General features: G+C 48.4%; 1 protein-coding gene across 1 annotated transcript in view; it reads left to right on the forward strand.

The window, feature by feature from the left end:
• The window catches only part of Dglucy (D-glutamate cyclase), a 125232-nt gene extending 119451 nt beyond the window's left edge, over nt 1–5781 (forward strand). Inside the window, 1 exon segment of the mRNA XM_023719625.1 lies at nt 5605–5781. Within this exon segment, the coding sequence (XP_023575393.1) occupies nt 5605–5781 (177 nt within the window).
• The last annotated feature ends 9629 nt before the right edge of the window (nt 5782–15410 follow it).

Raw genomic sequence — 15410 nt, forward strand, 5'->3', positions numbered from 1 at the left:
CAGAGGACTGGGATTACAAGCATTTACCACCATGTCTTGCACAGTTGCAATATTTTTTAAAATAAGATTGTGCTATGTAGCTCAGGCTTTTTTTTTTTTTTTTTTTTTTGGGGGGGGGTACCAGGAACCAAATTCTGGCAGGCCCTTCGGCTGTTGAGCTAGCTCCCTGACCTAACCTGAAATTCTTAATCACCTTGCCTCAGCTTCCCAAGTACTAAGATCACCAGTATTTGCTGCCATGCCTAGTTCAGAGGCTTTTGTTTCTTACAGTTCTGAGAAATGAACTCAGGGCCTTCACCAAAGGCTGGACGAGCCAAGAACAGGAAGCGGCCCCAGGTAGATCAGGCAGCCTACGGGGAATGGGGTTTGTGGTAGGAGTACCAGGAAAGGTTTTGTGGACTGCCCTCCTCAACCCAGCAGATGGGGAATTGTTGCTCCGCTGCTGCTGAGCCTGTGTAGGGCAGCTCTGCCTGGAAGAGGGGCCCCACGGGCTCTGGCCAGGCTTGCACCCTACTTCCTGCACCCACATGGCACAGATGTGTAGCCTTCCAGAGACTGGCCACTGGCCTCAACTCCCCCACTTGCAATTTGCTACTGTCTCACAACCAGAAAGAGGAGAGGACCCTTTTCTACACATGCCTGGGCAGTGAGGGAGTGAAGGTCCTTCTAGGATCAAATCAGGGCTTGTGTGTCACTCCGTCAGGGGCTGGCACAGGGAAGGCCATTGGGAAAAGTTGGATGGAAGGATAATGGACAGACGGACTGAAAGAAGGAAGGAAGGAAGGGCTGGTGGAAGGGCAGAGGGATGGATGGATGGATGCTGGACAAGCAGATGAATAATGATGTGGAGAGGCAGGACATGGCCTCTGGCCTCAGCTGGGGCTCCTGTTCTCTCCCAGCACTTTCACCCACCCCGTAACTTTGTTTAAAGTATAACTAGGGGCCCGGGAGATGGCTCAGTAGAATAAGCGCTTCCCTGGCAAGTGCAAGGGTCTGAGTTCAATCCCGGTTCTGCAAAAAAAAAAAAAAAAAAAAAAAAAAAAAAGTAATAAAGTATAACGAACTTGTTTGTTTTCTTTCTGTATTTTAGGAAAGGGTCTACAGGGTATTCAGGGTCTCTACTAGATCGGACCAGTAGTGATTCTCCTGTTTACAGCCTCCCAAGTGCTGGGATTACATGTGCGAGCCACCACATTCAGTCTCATTCCCTGTCTCAACGTGCCCTGTGGGCAGAGCCAGCACAGCAGGCCCAGTGATGGAACCCCCGGCCCCTGTTCCTGCTTGCAGGCGCATTACTCTGCTGAGACATTTGGCCCGCCCATAACTAACTTGTTTGATACATTTTATCTGCTTTGTGTGGATGATGTCTGGATTTCCCCCTCAAGGTCTGCCATGCTCAGAGGACCTTGTGGAGGGTGACTGGATTCTTCAGGCGTTAGGGCTGTCCTGGTGTCGGATGGTGGGGACTGGCTGGACGAGGGGGGTCACTGGGGGCGTGGCCTGGCATTGTGCGTTTCCTCCCTGGCTCCTCCCATCTTTCTGCTTCCTGACCACCAGGATGGGAACAGCTATCCTCTGCCACAGACCCTGCCTCCATGCCAATTCTGCCCCGGAGCCAGCCAGCTCTAAAAAATGTAAGCCAAAACAAACCTTCCTCCTTTAAACTGTGGGCGTCTGTGGCTAGACAGCGACTAAGACATACACACCCATGCCCTGCCCCCCAGACCGAGGCGCAGAACAGTCCCGACTTTCCTAGTCTCACTCCACTTTTGTCTTAGTTACTTTCTCATTGCCAGGCTAAAATACCTAACACGCGCGAGTTAAAGGTGGAAAGGTTTATTTTAGCTCACAGTGTTAGAGCTTTGAGGCCACAGCTGGCCAGCTCCAAGCAGCGTGGCATGGCGCTGAGGCACTGCAGAGCAGAAGCAGTTCATGGAAGGGCAGGCAGGAGCAGTGGGACTTCTTGCCCTTTGTATCCCTCCCATGTGCCACGCCTACTGTTGGGGCCACCGGCTCTCGTGGTGGGTCTTCCCTCTCAATAGACCCACCGCCCACACGGAGAACTGTGCTAAAACAGAGACTAACCCAGCATCATACACCTGCGTTAGTCCACAGCCGAAGTCCTGACTCTGAACAGTCCTTCGCCCTCAGCTTCCCAAGGAGCTGGGACTGTAAGAGCACCCCCAGCTTTTCACCACACTTTAGAGCAGCATCGCATCCTGTAAAGACCAGCCGGGCAGCAATTAATAGCTGGTGCCTCCACACAGTGCCTAATCCCACAAGTCTCCCGGGGCCTCGTTCTCCACCCACATCAAGTCAGGCCCCACTTCCTGTGCACACATGACCCTCTGTCCACTGCGCCAGCCCTGCTCCTTCTCTCAGCCTGAACCAGGCCGCTACTCCTGCCTCAGTCCTCTTTCCTAACCACCATCACCCCTACACGGCTTCTGAGAAGATGAGGTGACCACTCAGCGATTGTGGAAATGTGCAGGGAGTAGCTGTTAGCCCAGCTGGATCCAGGGACCCTTAGAGGCTGAGTGGCAGCTCGTTCCTAGCCTGCTGGATGGTCACCTGCACCCAGAGGACCCACGTCTCACTCTGGGTCACAGAAGGATGAGGATGTCCCGGGCAAGCAGCAGCCTTGAAGAAAATGGTCCTACAGTGAGATGCATGTCCCTACAAAGAAAGGATGTGACCACCAGGAAAGAGAAATGGGGAAATAAAGCCCAGACAAAGGGTGGAAAATACCATTCTGGGCTGGGCAGCCCCAGGGAAGGGGCTGTTGGACAATGAGCTCTTGTGGGAGAGTGGAAATGCCCTTAGGCCTCCCTCCAGGGGAGCATCCACCCTGGCCTCAGAGCAGAAAGAGAAACTCAGGCTTCCCAGCCTGCAGCCCAAGGTGACATTTGCCAGTACTTGCAACCCTTTTACTTCTTATTTTATTTTATTTTATTTTTAATTTTCACTACACAGATTGGACTTGTAGTGAGTCTCCTGGGTTCAGCCTCCCAAGAGCTGGGATTACAGGTGCGAGCCACCACACCCAGTCTCAATCACAGTCTCAGTGTACCCTGGGGGCAGGGCCCATAAGGAACATCCAGCTGCATCTGTTTAAACTGGTGCTTTAATCCGCTGAACTATTTGGCTGCCCATGTTATTTTAGTTTTCAAGAGTGTCCTCGACACCCCTCCCTGGGCTCACTCCTTTCATCATCTCTGGCCATATTTCCCCCTCATCTTAGTCATCTCAGGGAGCTAGAACAAAGCACAGTAGACTGGTGTGACTTCAACAACATTTGGTCCTTGATAGGTTCTGGCCCTAGTATGAATTGCTAAAATCATTATGGTGCTCATCAAATATGGCCAGAGCCCTTAAAACAAAGGCCCATCTTCACAAGACCACCTCATCCTCATTCTCCAACTCAGCCCAGACTGCAATTTTCTTTCACCCTTCCCGCCACCTCAGGGAAGGCCCCAGTCAGCTCCTCAGGTCTATCTAAACAGCCCCCTCAAGCCCCACCCCTGGCAACAGGCCACAAGAGCCTCAGCCTCCCTTTGTTCCAATCCAGAGAATTCCTCATCTTCCCAAATTCTCTCTGTGTCCTCAAAGAAAGTAAAGCCCCTTTCTCTTCTTCCTTCTGCCTGGTTTGGTTTGGTTTCTTTCCCAGAACCGGGGATTGAACTCAGGCCCTTGCCTTTTGCCTGCTTCTCTGCTGCACCAGCCACCTGAAAAAAAAACCTGTCAGTCCTCAGAGTCTTAGAGTCTGCAAAGTCCAACATCAAGGCTGGCTCCAAGCGTTGCCTCCCTTGTCCACCTCCTCCCCATCGACTCACCCCAGCAGGTTTAATTCTTGGTAAGGGCTGTCTATCTTCTCACTGCGCTAGTATAGTAGACATAGGGACAGCTCTGGCCCCTCCTCTTATAAGGGCACTAATCCCATCATGAAGGTCCCACCTTCATGACCTTGGCTTAACCTCATTACCTCCCTGAGACTCTAACTTCAAACGCTGTCACCTTGAGGATTAGGAATTCAGTGTATGTCTTTGGAGAACACAAACATGCAGCCCCTACTACCTCTCTTCCACAGTTTCCCTAGGCCACACACAATAAGCTGTACTGGGTGTTCTGCTCTGTCCTGTGGCCCCTACAGTCTGTGACTACCTAGTTACTCCTCTAGATGGGAACCCCTGGGGACAGGACTCTGTCACACTCACTCCTGTATCTCTAAGTCATCACCTGGCCCCACAGGTGCTCAATAGAACTGATAAGACAATGGGATAGATTAAAAGCATGCCTGTTGGGGAGGAGGGAGCTTTCTCACCCCAGCCCTAATAGCCTCTGGTCTCTGGTCTCACCTCTCCTCTCTGCCTGTGGCGGGAGGAAGGATGTGTTTGACCTCTGCTCCTGTTGCCTGATGCGTTCTGAGAGCCATGTAGCCATGTTCCTCAAAGAGCTCTGAGCTGTTCCACCACAGACACATTAGTGGCTTAGACAGCTAATTTTTGGAGAGAATGGCAAAGAGGGAGCTCAAGGGTCAAACCTTTTTCCCCCTCAACCATCAACCAAGTGAGTCAAAGAAAGAAAGGCCTTGAGCCCCAGCTCTACCTTTAATAATCATTTTGTGAACACCTACTGTGTGCCAAAGGGCCATGCTGGGTGCTTTACCTCCATTACCTCATTTAATCCTTCAACTGCCTCTGAAAAGGGCACTGCTATGATTATTGGCAACATCCCCACTTTTATAGGTGTGGACCCCAAGAAATGCTCTCCAAACACCTGCCAGGATCTGTCTGGTCCCAGAGGGCACTCTGCATCTGGGTCCTGGACTGTGTTTTCTCCACAGCTCTGCTCCTTCCTGCTTTCTCCTTTGTGCTGGGCAAAACCTACACAGCAACAGTGGCAGGCTTTGGCCCACACAGGGTGGGGGCTGGGGGAATAGGAGCCCCCAGGGCACTCAGGCTGCTGGTAGATGGGTCATCCAGCCTGGGCAGCGCTGGGTTGATGTGGCCCACAGCGCCCCTGGTGGAGGATGAACTTTTAATGTTTGCAAGAAAATGCAGGTCTCCATAGGAGCACTGGATTTGGAGACACCAGAGGAAGGACCTGAAAGAACAGCCTGACCTGTGTGAGTGGGGACTTCCAGGGAGCGAGTTTAGGGGCTGCTGAGGCATGATGTGGCTTTAGTTTTCACTGTAAACTTTCCAGTGACACAAGTATTTTTAGTTAAAAAATAATTGGGGGCTGGGGAGATAGCTCAGTAGAATAAGTGCTTGCCTGGCAAGCACAAGGGCCTGAGTTCAAATCCCTGGTTCCACCAAAAAAAAAAAAAATTAACATTGGGGATTGAACCCAAGGCCTTAGACAAACTAAGCAAATGCTGAGCTACATCCTGCCCCCTTTTTCTTAAATTTGTCTCTTGAAATTGTGTCTTGCTAAGTTGCCCAGGCTGGCCTTGAACTTGTGATCCTCCTGCCTCAGCTGCCTGAGTAACTTAGATGACAAGACAACTTTTTTCTTTCCAAAGAGATACATCAGGTCAAAGGCTCTTGCTCTGCCTGCAAATGAATGCATTTCTTGCTTTTCCTTCACCCTCCACAACTTCAGCCTCTGCCTTGTTTGATTTTTTTCCAGGAAGAAAAAATGTTAGGCATCCTAGTCCAGCACAAGGTGTGAAGTAGAGTCTCAGGCATCATGGGCATGGAGGTGGATGGGCTGCCCTTCCCTGGCGTCCATGCTGAGATGATCCAGAAGTTACTGGGCATCACCAAGCGGCACATGTGACCAAATGCGTTACGCATACACAAAGTCCCTACATGACGGCTAGGCCTGCATTGAGGCAAGATTTTCCCAGAGCCCGAGCTTCTGTTCACAGTAGCCCCACAAACCTACACTGGCCCTGGGGGAGCAGTGCACTCACGGGAAGCTACACACTTTCTTCCTGGGACGAAACAGTCTACATAGGAGCTGATGGTGTGGACCAGGGACTGTCACGGGCTGATCAGGCCTGCAGTCTCCCCAGTGAGTGGATGGGGAAGGCTTAAATAAAAGACAAGTGGTTTGATTTTAGGGCTCCCATCGGTTCAAAACTCTCTAACAGAATTCAAGATTCTCTGGGAGCTGAGACAAAGAACTTCTCTGGGTGGCCCATATTTATCTGGTTTTCAAACAAGAGAAGGGGATGCTTAGGAAAGGTCAGGAATCTGAGCAGGACTTTGCCAGTCATTTCAGATATTTTCCCAAGTAGTAAAAATTATGTCAATCAGGGGCCAGGGAGATGGCTCAGTGGATTAAGCGCTTCCCTGGCGAGTGCAAGGGCCTGAGTTCAATCCCCAGTTTTGCAAAAAAAAAAAAAAAAAAAAAAAAAAAAAAAAAAAAAAAATTATGTCAATCAGGAAGGAGAACTACCTTATCTCTAGGTTGACATTTATTGCAGAGTGTGGACCCTGCAGCTTCAGTCTCCTTTACTTAACTGGGGTTGGAGCCAGATGGCCTTATCTGTGGCTTCATCTGTCCTTGGAAGTATCACAGCTTCACAGGCCAATATAGGCCTCACCTGGGACCAGTGATTCATAGAGTATCGCATACTACAAATCCACTGCCCATCTCTAGACAAGGGGCCTAGGCCTTGGATAGACTGACAAGTAAACATGGAAAGCCAGTTGGTTAATTTTAAATCCTGCTCAGAGACAAGGCCATTTCAAAGTTTTGCTCTGGACTTGATATACGAGGGAAATTCAACTCGCTTCACATTGGCTCATTCAGGCCACCTGCGTGTCTCCCCTGAGAAGCTTCTTGCCTATCACTTACAGGGACACCAGTGAACAATTAACTGGTAGGCAGGGAACAAGCATAGGTGTCACCAAGGCCAGGAATAATCCTCTAGGATAAGAAAGGGTAAAACGCATAGATGTGGAATGTGTATTTCCAAAGCATTTGTGCTTTGTGGAAGGTTTACTCTGCACCACCAAAATATTTATACCTTTGAAAAGTCTTCCTTCTCAAATTGCATGTTGCTTACTTAGGCAAGTGATCGCTCCATCCATTACCTCCCTTTCGGCCTTCCTGTCCCTTCAGCACCCCCAGACCCCTTCCACTCCCTCACCATCCACTCACGCCAAGCCCAAGCTGGATGCTCTGCCCTCCCAGCCCAGGAGGGCAGCTGCAGCCCTGTCGTTCAAGGCTGGATCAAGCTGACCAGGAGCTGGGCTGCTCACAGAGCTCTCCCAGGCAGCATGTCCTGGTCTCTTTCACAAACTCCCACTGCACAGTTTTCAACAGACTCAGAAACTGAAGTATTGGCCATGTCCTGTTCCACTCTTACTTTACATCTGGGACCAAGACAGCATCTTGTGCAGCACCCTGCTGAGTGACAGCTGATTCATCCGATGGGGCAGACCCAGCTATGGCCCTACTATTTGTCAGGCTTACTGTATTTCCTTTAATGCGTCTAATTTGATTTTTGCAGTATTGGGTATTGAACACACTGAATCCTAACCACTAGACCACCAAGGAGCATCCAGTACTGGGCATTGTTTGCTGGACGCGGTTTCTCACGTCTGTCCTCAGCTTTCCAGAGGCTGAGCCAACAGGATGACCATGAGTTCGAGGCCAGCCTGGGCTACCTGGACCTGAGGCCAGCCTGAGCGACATAAGACTTTTTTTTTTTTTTTTTTGCGGAACCAGGGGTTGAACTCAGGCCCTTGTGCTTGCCAGGCAAGCGCTTATTCTACTGAGCCACCTCCCTGGCCCCCCAGTACTGGGCATTGAGCCCAGCATTTCAAGCATACTAGGCCAGCCCTCGACCACTGAGCTGCACTCCTAACCATTTTTATTTTATTTTGAGACTAGAGCCTTGATAAATTGCGAAGGCTGACCTTTAACTTGCAGTCCTCCTGCTTCAGCCTCCTGAGAAGCTAAGATTACAAACATGGGTCACTATGCCCAATGTAGTTCGATATTTTAAGGGGCATTCAATTTAAAGAATAAATACATGGTATAGAAATAAACTGTAGGGGCTGGTGAGATAGCTCAGTAGAATAAGTGCTTGCGTAGCAAGTGCAAGGGCCTGAATTCAATCCCCGGTTCTGCCAAAAATAATAAATAAAAATAAATAAACTAACATTTTACACTCTAATAAGGCATCAGTATAATAAAGTGGTTCTGGAATTTTTAACATTGAATTCTTCACAGTGGGGTGGTAAAGCCCCTGGACTGACGTACAATAGTTGGGTCCACAATATCATGCTGTCAGGGGCTCCCACCTGCAGAGCATGTGCGTATATTAGAGGCATCAGGCTTTACCTCACCCTCACCCCCACAATGGGCACCTGGTCCTCAGCCTATGACCTCACAGCTCATTGGCCCACCTGCCCCCTTATCAGGTCTCCTCCAATTACAATTTTTGGTCCTTAACTGGGGACTTCAATTGTTTTATTTTTTTAATTGTGTGTGTGTGTGTGTGTGTGTGTGTGTGTGTGTGTGTGTTTAGTACAGGACCTACAGGGTTTGCAGGGTCTCACTGCATAGATCAGACTCGTAGTGATCCGCCTGAGTTCAGCCTCCCAAGAGCTGGGATTACAGGTGTGCCACCACGCCCAGTCTCAATCCCTATCACAGCACACTGGGGACTGAATCCCAGCTGCTGTATCTGCCTAAGCAGGCACTTTAATCCACTGAGCTATTTGGCCAGGCCAAAGTTTTATGATATAGGGTCCTTTGATGAAGATGGTATCTGGACATTTTGGAAATCTTGATGGCAACAAGAAAGAAGCCATTGCTATGGAAAGACACCAGCATTCTGACCCATATTCAAAGAAGACAGGAATTAACCTTTGGTTTTGCAATAGTGTCTCAGTTACTTTTTTTGTGGCTGGGACAAAAATATCGGATGCCCAGAATTAAAGAGTTAAATGTCTTTTTACTCACAGTGTATAGAGGTTTCTATCCATAATCAGCTGGTTCCAAGGCAGGGTGGTGGCAGAGGAGCAGTAGTTCTTGGCAGTGGAAGTTACAGGAACAAGAGCTAAAAGGACAGAGCAAGCCTCTGTTCCTCCTTTTATCGTATGCAGGCTACCCACTCTAGGGCAGGTGTGGCCCTCACGTCACTAATTTCAGCAATAGCCAATGAACCAATCACAGACTCTAGATTCAGCCACCTCTGAAAAACCTGCCCCCTCCTTGACTGCATGAGACTTTCAGGGGACATCCAGGCACAAACCATAACACTCCACCTGCCCCCCAAAGACTCTGCACATTCTTTTATGCAAAGGGCATTTAGTTCACCTCTACGAGTGGCCAAAGTCCTAACACTTTCAGCATTGCTGAAAAGTCCAAGTCCCAAGTCTCCTGGGACATATATGGCAAATTTTTAGCTGTGAACCCCTGTAATGAAAAGTCCAACACTTCTAATTTCAATGGTACAAGACAAACACTTCCCTTGCAAAAGTTACAAACAAGGAGATACAAAGGAATGGGAACCAAAGCAAGTCCAAAATCCAGCGGGGTAAATTAAATCCTGCAATTCTGTGTGCAGCAGGAATTTGTGGCAACATGTGAACTCTGAAGAACTTGGGTAGCTCCATCTCTGTGGTACTTGTGGTGGTTGTAGCTCCTGTGGCTTCTCTTTTGGGCCCACTCTGCTCAATCCTTGCAGTTTTCCTCAGGTGATCCACATTCTTGTCTTCTCTAAGCTTCTGGGGTCTCCGCTGCATCTTTGGCTTCACTCTCATAGTTTCACATATTGCCCTCTCAGGAGCACACTCCCTGGCCTCCCAGGCCTTCTTGTGAAATCTGAGTGGAAGCCTTTTTAACCTAAGCACTCTTGCATCCTACATGAGCCTAAAACCAGTGCCACACGGATGATGCCAAGGTCTGCTGCCAGCTGAAGCAGTAGCCAGGTTTCCCTCTCTCTTCACTGTAGGGTCAAGCCCTTGGATTTCTAAGCACTCTGAATCCTATACTGAGGAACAAATTCCCTGGGCCCCACGTATTCTGGAACCTGGTGCTCTGGGGCTTTCTTCTTAAAGCAAAGTTTTGAGGCTGCAAAGGATGGAGACCTGCTTCTTGTGATGTCCTCAGGCCGTCTTTTGTATTCCTCTCTCCCTTTTCAGCAATCAAGATCTCTGCTTCATTTCTGAAATCCACAGCTTGACTTTACAGCTTTACTTCTGGTCAAACTCAAACAATATTTTAATCATTCTGTTGGGCGAGATAGCTCAGCAGAGTAAAGCACCTGCTTAGGAACGCTTAGGCAAGCTCAGGGACTGTGGTTCAATCCCCGGCACCACATGCCGTGGAAGCCCCGCCCCCAGCTGGCCCATCCCAGAGCTGGGGAAGCTGAAAGCAGGAGGATCACCATGAGTCCGAGAAGCACAGTTAGACCCTACAATAACCAAATATATTTCTGTTGGGCAGTCTGCTCTTGATTCTCAATGCAGATCCAGCTAAAACCTCTCAACAGTAGACTACATTGAAATTTTTCTGCCACTCAGGCAATATCTCTAAACACAAGCAAACTACAGGACAACTTCCTGCCAGTGCACAATAGACACCACCTGGGGTCCAGCAGCCAATGCGGTCCTTCTCAATAGAAACCACCTGAGCTTCACCCTAAATGACAGCAGACCCATCAGTACTCTAATTTCCTAGGATCTGACCAGAGTCTCTCACATGGTTTATAGCAGATGGGGGGTGCCTCTTTGGCCAGTCTCTCACAATCTCTCCAAATTAATTTCCAAGGCTCCTGAATCATGTGGTCAAGTACAGTCATAGCAATGACCCCACTTGTCTGGAACCAAATTGTCTCAGTTACTTTTCTTGTTGCTGAAACAAAAATACCTGGTCCCCAAAGTGAAAGAGGGAAAGGGTTATGTAGCTCATAGTTTGTAGAGGTTTCAGTCCATAATCAGCTGACTTCAAGGCAGGGTGACATGGCAGAGAGGAAACAATTCATGGCTGAAGAAGATACAAGAACAGGAAGAGCAAAAAGGGCTGAGCAAGCTTCTTTTCCTCCCTTTGTTTGCATACTGTATGCAGGCGACCCACCCTAGCACAAGTGTAGTGCTCACATCACTAATCCCAGCAATACCCAGTGAACCAATCACAAACTCTAGATTCATCTGCCTCCAAAAAGCCTGTCCCCCACCTTTGACCATGTGAGGCTTTGGGAGGACATTAAGACACAAACCAAAACAGCGATGGCATAATTCTGTAGAGCTGTGTGAGGCATAACCATGTAATAGATTACCTGGACAGAACTCTGTGGAGGGATGAGCAAATTGTTTGGGAAAGAGGCTGAGATCCAGATGAGTCCAGAGAAGGCTGAGAATAGGGAATAGGGATGCTAGACTTGGTGTGACATGTAAAGGCTCCTGGCAGTGAGGCAGGCCTGGGACCCTGCAGTAGGGGCTAAGGTGAAAGGGAGGATCTGGACAAGACCTTTGAGCAAGATCTGGCCAAAGAATCATTCGAGCTCCTCCTTTCAGGATCCAGTTTCAACATTTTTCCACAGCACAAAATGACTTCTGCTCAGACCCCTAGTAAAGTCTTGCTTGCCTTTGCTTAGATTTGTCCAAGCTGTGCCTGTGCACAGATGAAGGGCTTGTGTCATTGGTTATGATGGGCTGGAGGGCCAGGCTGTATCCCGGAGAAGCTGATGAAGGGGACATGAAGTAATTTACAAAGGAACGGTGGGCTCACCCAGGGCTGGAGATAAGCCTGGTGCTGGCCAGGATGGCCTTATAGGACACATAAGCATCCCTTGGCATTTTCAGGAATGTCCAGGAAGGAGTCCTGGTAAATAGTATGCACAATGCTCTCTGGCAATTTAAGGGCAAGCAGGGGACTTTGGGCACATTAAGGTAGCACATTCCATACAGAGCTTACAGGAACTGGGACTTGAAGCCAAGGGAGCCAACTAGGCCTCAAGTCCCCTTGGCTAAGGGATACCCCAGTGCTCAGCTGGAGAAAAACATGCCTTTGAGGTCACTTCTTATCTCTCATTGCACAGGCGCTATTGATGCCCAACTCCAACATGGTTGTTGTTACCTGTGGAACCCATGTTACCCATGGATTCTACTGGCTCCACAATGAAGTTCATGGCTCTGTAACAGGACAGAGATGTGGCTTACCAGCAATTTGCCAAAACTCAAGATAAATCAGTTAAATGATCTGCTTGCCAGGAGTAAGGAGAAAGGAAAATGCCCCATTTTTCTTCTGATCAGGCCAGACAGACTTAATTTCAGTTCAGATCCAGGTAGCACATTGAAAAAGATTTTTGCTCAAAGGAAAATGAAAACATCTGTTAGAGACTAGCCAAACCCTTAACAATTCTGCCTCTTCTTTCTTCATGTATAGAAAAACTACATTTCCCAGCCTCCCTTGCAGTTACATTGGGGCCATGTTGTTATGATCTGGCCAATAGGATGGGAAGACCCCAAGATTATGAAAGCTCTTCCTGGAAGGATCTTTCTTTTTTTTTTTTTTTTTTTTTGCGGAACTGGGGATTGAACTCAGACCCTTGCGCTTGCAGGCAGGCACTTATTCTACTGAGCCATCTCCCCAGCCCCTCATGGAAGGATCTTAAATCAATGCCATAGTTTAGGAAAGACTTGCCAGAAAATAGCCTCTAATACACACACACACACACACACACACACACACACACACACAAAATGTCATTGGGTTTGGTTTGATTTGGTTTTGGTTTTTTGAGCTAGGATTGAACGCATGGTCTTATTCATGCTTAGTATAGTCTACCACAGAGCTGCATCCCAGATCCACTTGTTTTAAGACTCTGCTTTGGGCAAGGTTTATTTGTAGCTGCGGCATAATCCACCTTTGCCCAACAGAAAAATATCTCCATCTGCTGTTTTCCTCCAGCTGATACAATGAAGACAGAGCCAGAATATGACACTCTTGGGTCCATGTTTTTTTTTTAAACCCACTTCTTGCAGCTGGTGATTCTGCAGCCTCCATTCCTAGAACCTATCTGGCAAGACCATGACCTTGGATGACATCTATCCTGAGGTCACAGTGGTGCTAGTGCTCTGAGGAAATACTAGGATTTCAATCCCATTTATTTTACCTCAACAACTACCAGGGAATATTGCTGGGTTAGACACTAAATATCTATGCTGGAATGTACCAGAGAGCTCATGCTAGATAACTTCCTCACTCTGAAGCATTCCCTCTGCATCCTCAAAAATGATAGCTCAGTCTCTCCACAAACTCTACCAATGACAGATGACTCATGGTTGTCTAAGACAGGTCATTCCAGGGCTGGGCAGAAAATCTTAACTATTAATGAGCCAAGTAGAACCTCTCTACCCACCAGCCTTAACTGAGCCATGTGACCCTTCAAGTGCTTGAAAACAACTCTCACAGCCCAGTTTTCAGCATTAGACCCTCCAAGCAGTAGTGGGCAAAGATGAGTTATGCCACAGCTACAAATAAACCTTGCTGAAAGCAGAGTCTTAAAAAAACAGAACAAGGCCGGGGAGATGGCTCAGTGGAATAAGTGCTTCTCTGGCAAGCACAAGGGCCTGAGTTTGATCCCCCGTTCCACAAAAAAAAAAAAAAAAACATGGATCCAAGAGCGTCAGATTCTGGCTCTGTCTTCATTGTATCAACTGGAGGAAAACAGCAGATGGAGATGTTTTTGTGTTGAAGAGTTCTCCCACTCTTCTCTGGCCAACCCACAGACCAATGTATACAGACAGGAAAATGAGCCCTCGCCTTACTAATCAATACTAGCAAACAAAAATGGAATCTTAATGGTTTCTACCACCTTCAGTCCAAACCAGATAGACTTTTCTCCCACCCATTCCTCTCTGGAAAGAAAGAAGCCTTAATCCCCAGTAATGTTCTTACTTAAGTCTTAGAATAAGCATCTACTCTTGCAGAGCGCTCCAGAACTCCAGGAGCCTGACCAAGGGGGATTAAGTGATCAAAATCAAATTTACATTTCAACAGGATGCAGTTAATCCTTGGTGATAAACTTGTCATCTTCCACCACTGAGAAGATCATCCAGCCTGAAGAGGATGGCCAACCAGTGTGGGCCTCCTCAGACAGCACCCCACCACTGAGGAAACCCCCCCAGAGATGAATGCAGTGGGTCTTTCTGCTAAGGAGGGGGTCATCTGATGGAGTCCCCTTTGCTCTGGAAGGAGTTACACAGCAAGTACAAAGGGTCAAGAGGCCAAAGACGGAGGGAGTAGCATTCTCCAAATCACAGAGCTGGACTCTGCCCCCCAGAGTTAAATCCCAGAGCAGATTCAAAAGCAGAGAGAAAACATCGCTTCAGTGGAGGGGCTCCGTCCTTGACCACTTGGTGGATGGTCAAGGGCCAATACTCCGGTTGCTCTGAGTTTTTTCTGAGGTCAATTCCATGATTTTTCTGATTGCTTTGAGAGCTCAGAGGATGTTCCTTCTAGATGTCCCTGGTGTTGGAAGCGCCCTGCTATAGAAAGACTGCAGCACATGCACTGTGGCTGGCTACTTTTCTTTATTTGCAGACTGAAGCTTGCTACATAAATCCATTGCACAGTCCAACACACGTATGCTTCTGATGTATACTTGGTGTAAAGGATAGGAAAATACAACAAATACATTTCTCCACAGTAAACAGTACTGCTCCCAACTCATCCCAGTCCATGCCAGCAGGAACGCCTGCATTTAAGGTCAACATTAGGGAAGAATGCTGCAGAACAAAGAGGCTCAAGGGCTCAGCCAATACTAACGCCCCAGAAGGAAAAAGAAGAGAAGCTCCCAGGCCATTTCAGGCTCCACAAGGAATTGGAGTGGGGCTTCATAGCCAAGTATAGGCCTGGGACCTCAAAATGCACCCTTTCTAGGGCATGTCCATCTTGGGTTATCTGCCTCAGGTCTCCTCTGATATACAGATTAAGGATGAGGCTCTTGGCAGTTGGTGAGAAGTGGGAAGGAAGATTGAAGATGAAGTTCTGCCTGCCCTCCCAACCCTACCCTTAGCAGAGTTGAGAATGTTCTACTGATACCAACCATGGCCTATTCCCTGCCCTGGTTCCTTACCACCATTCAACCTTCCTGGCTTTTGGCATGGAGGGACTTGAACTCCAGGTCTTAGAGGGCGTGCCCTGCAAAGTCAGAGCTGGCTGCAGCCTCTGTACAGAAAGTCTAAAGCACTAGCATTTTCACGAAGGTAGTCTTCTGGGACAGCAAGTGGCTCCCCTGGCCCTTGCTGTGTTCACCAGGCCAGTGCTATGCTCAGCACAGTCCAAAAGCCAAGTCTTGGGGCCAGGGAGATGGCTCAGTAGAATAAGCGCTTCCCTGGCAAGTGCAAGGGCCTGAGTTCAATCCCAGTTCCACCCAAAAAAAAAAAAAAAAAAAAAAAAGTCAAGTCTCTATTCTGAACAAGTCAGATGAGGCCAAA

This window comes from Octodon degus, unplaced genomic scaffold (assembly GCF_000260255.1).
Source record: "Octodon degus isolate 3935 unplaced genomic scaffold, OctDeg1.0 scaffold00070, whole genome shotgun sequence".
Classification (NCBI taxonomy): domain Eukaryota; kingdom Metazoa; phylum Chordata; class Mammalia; order Rodentia; family Octodontidae; genus Octodon; species Octodon degus.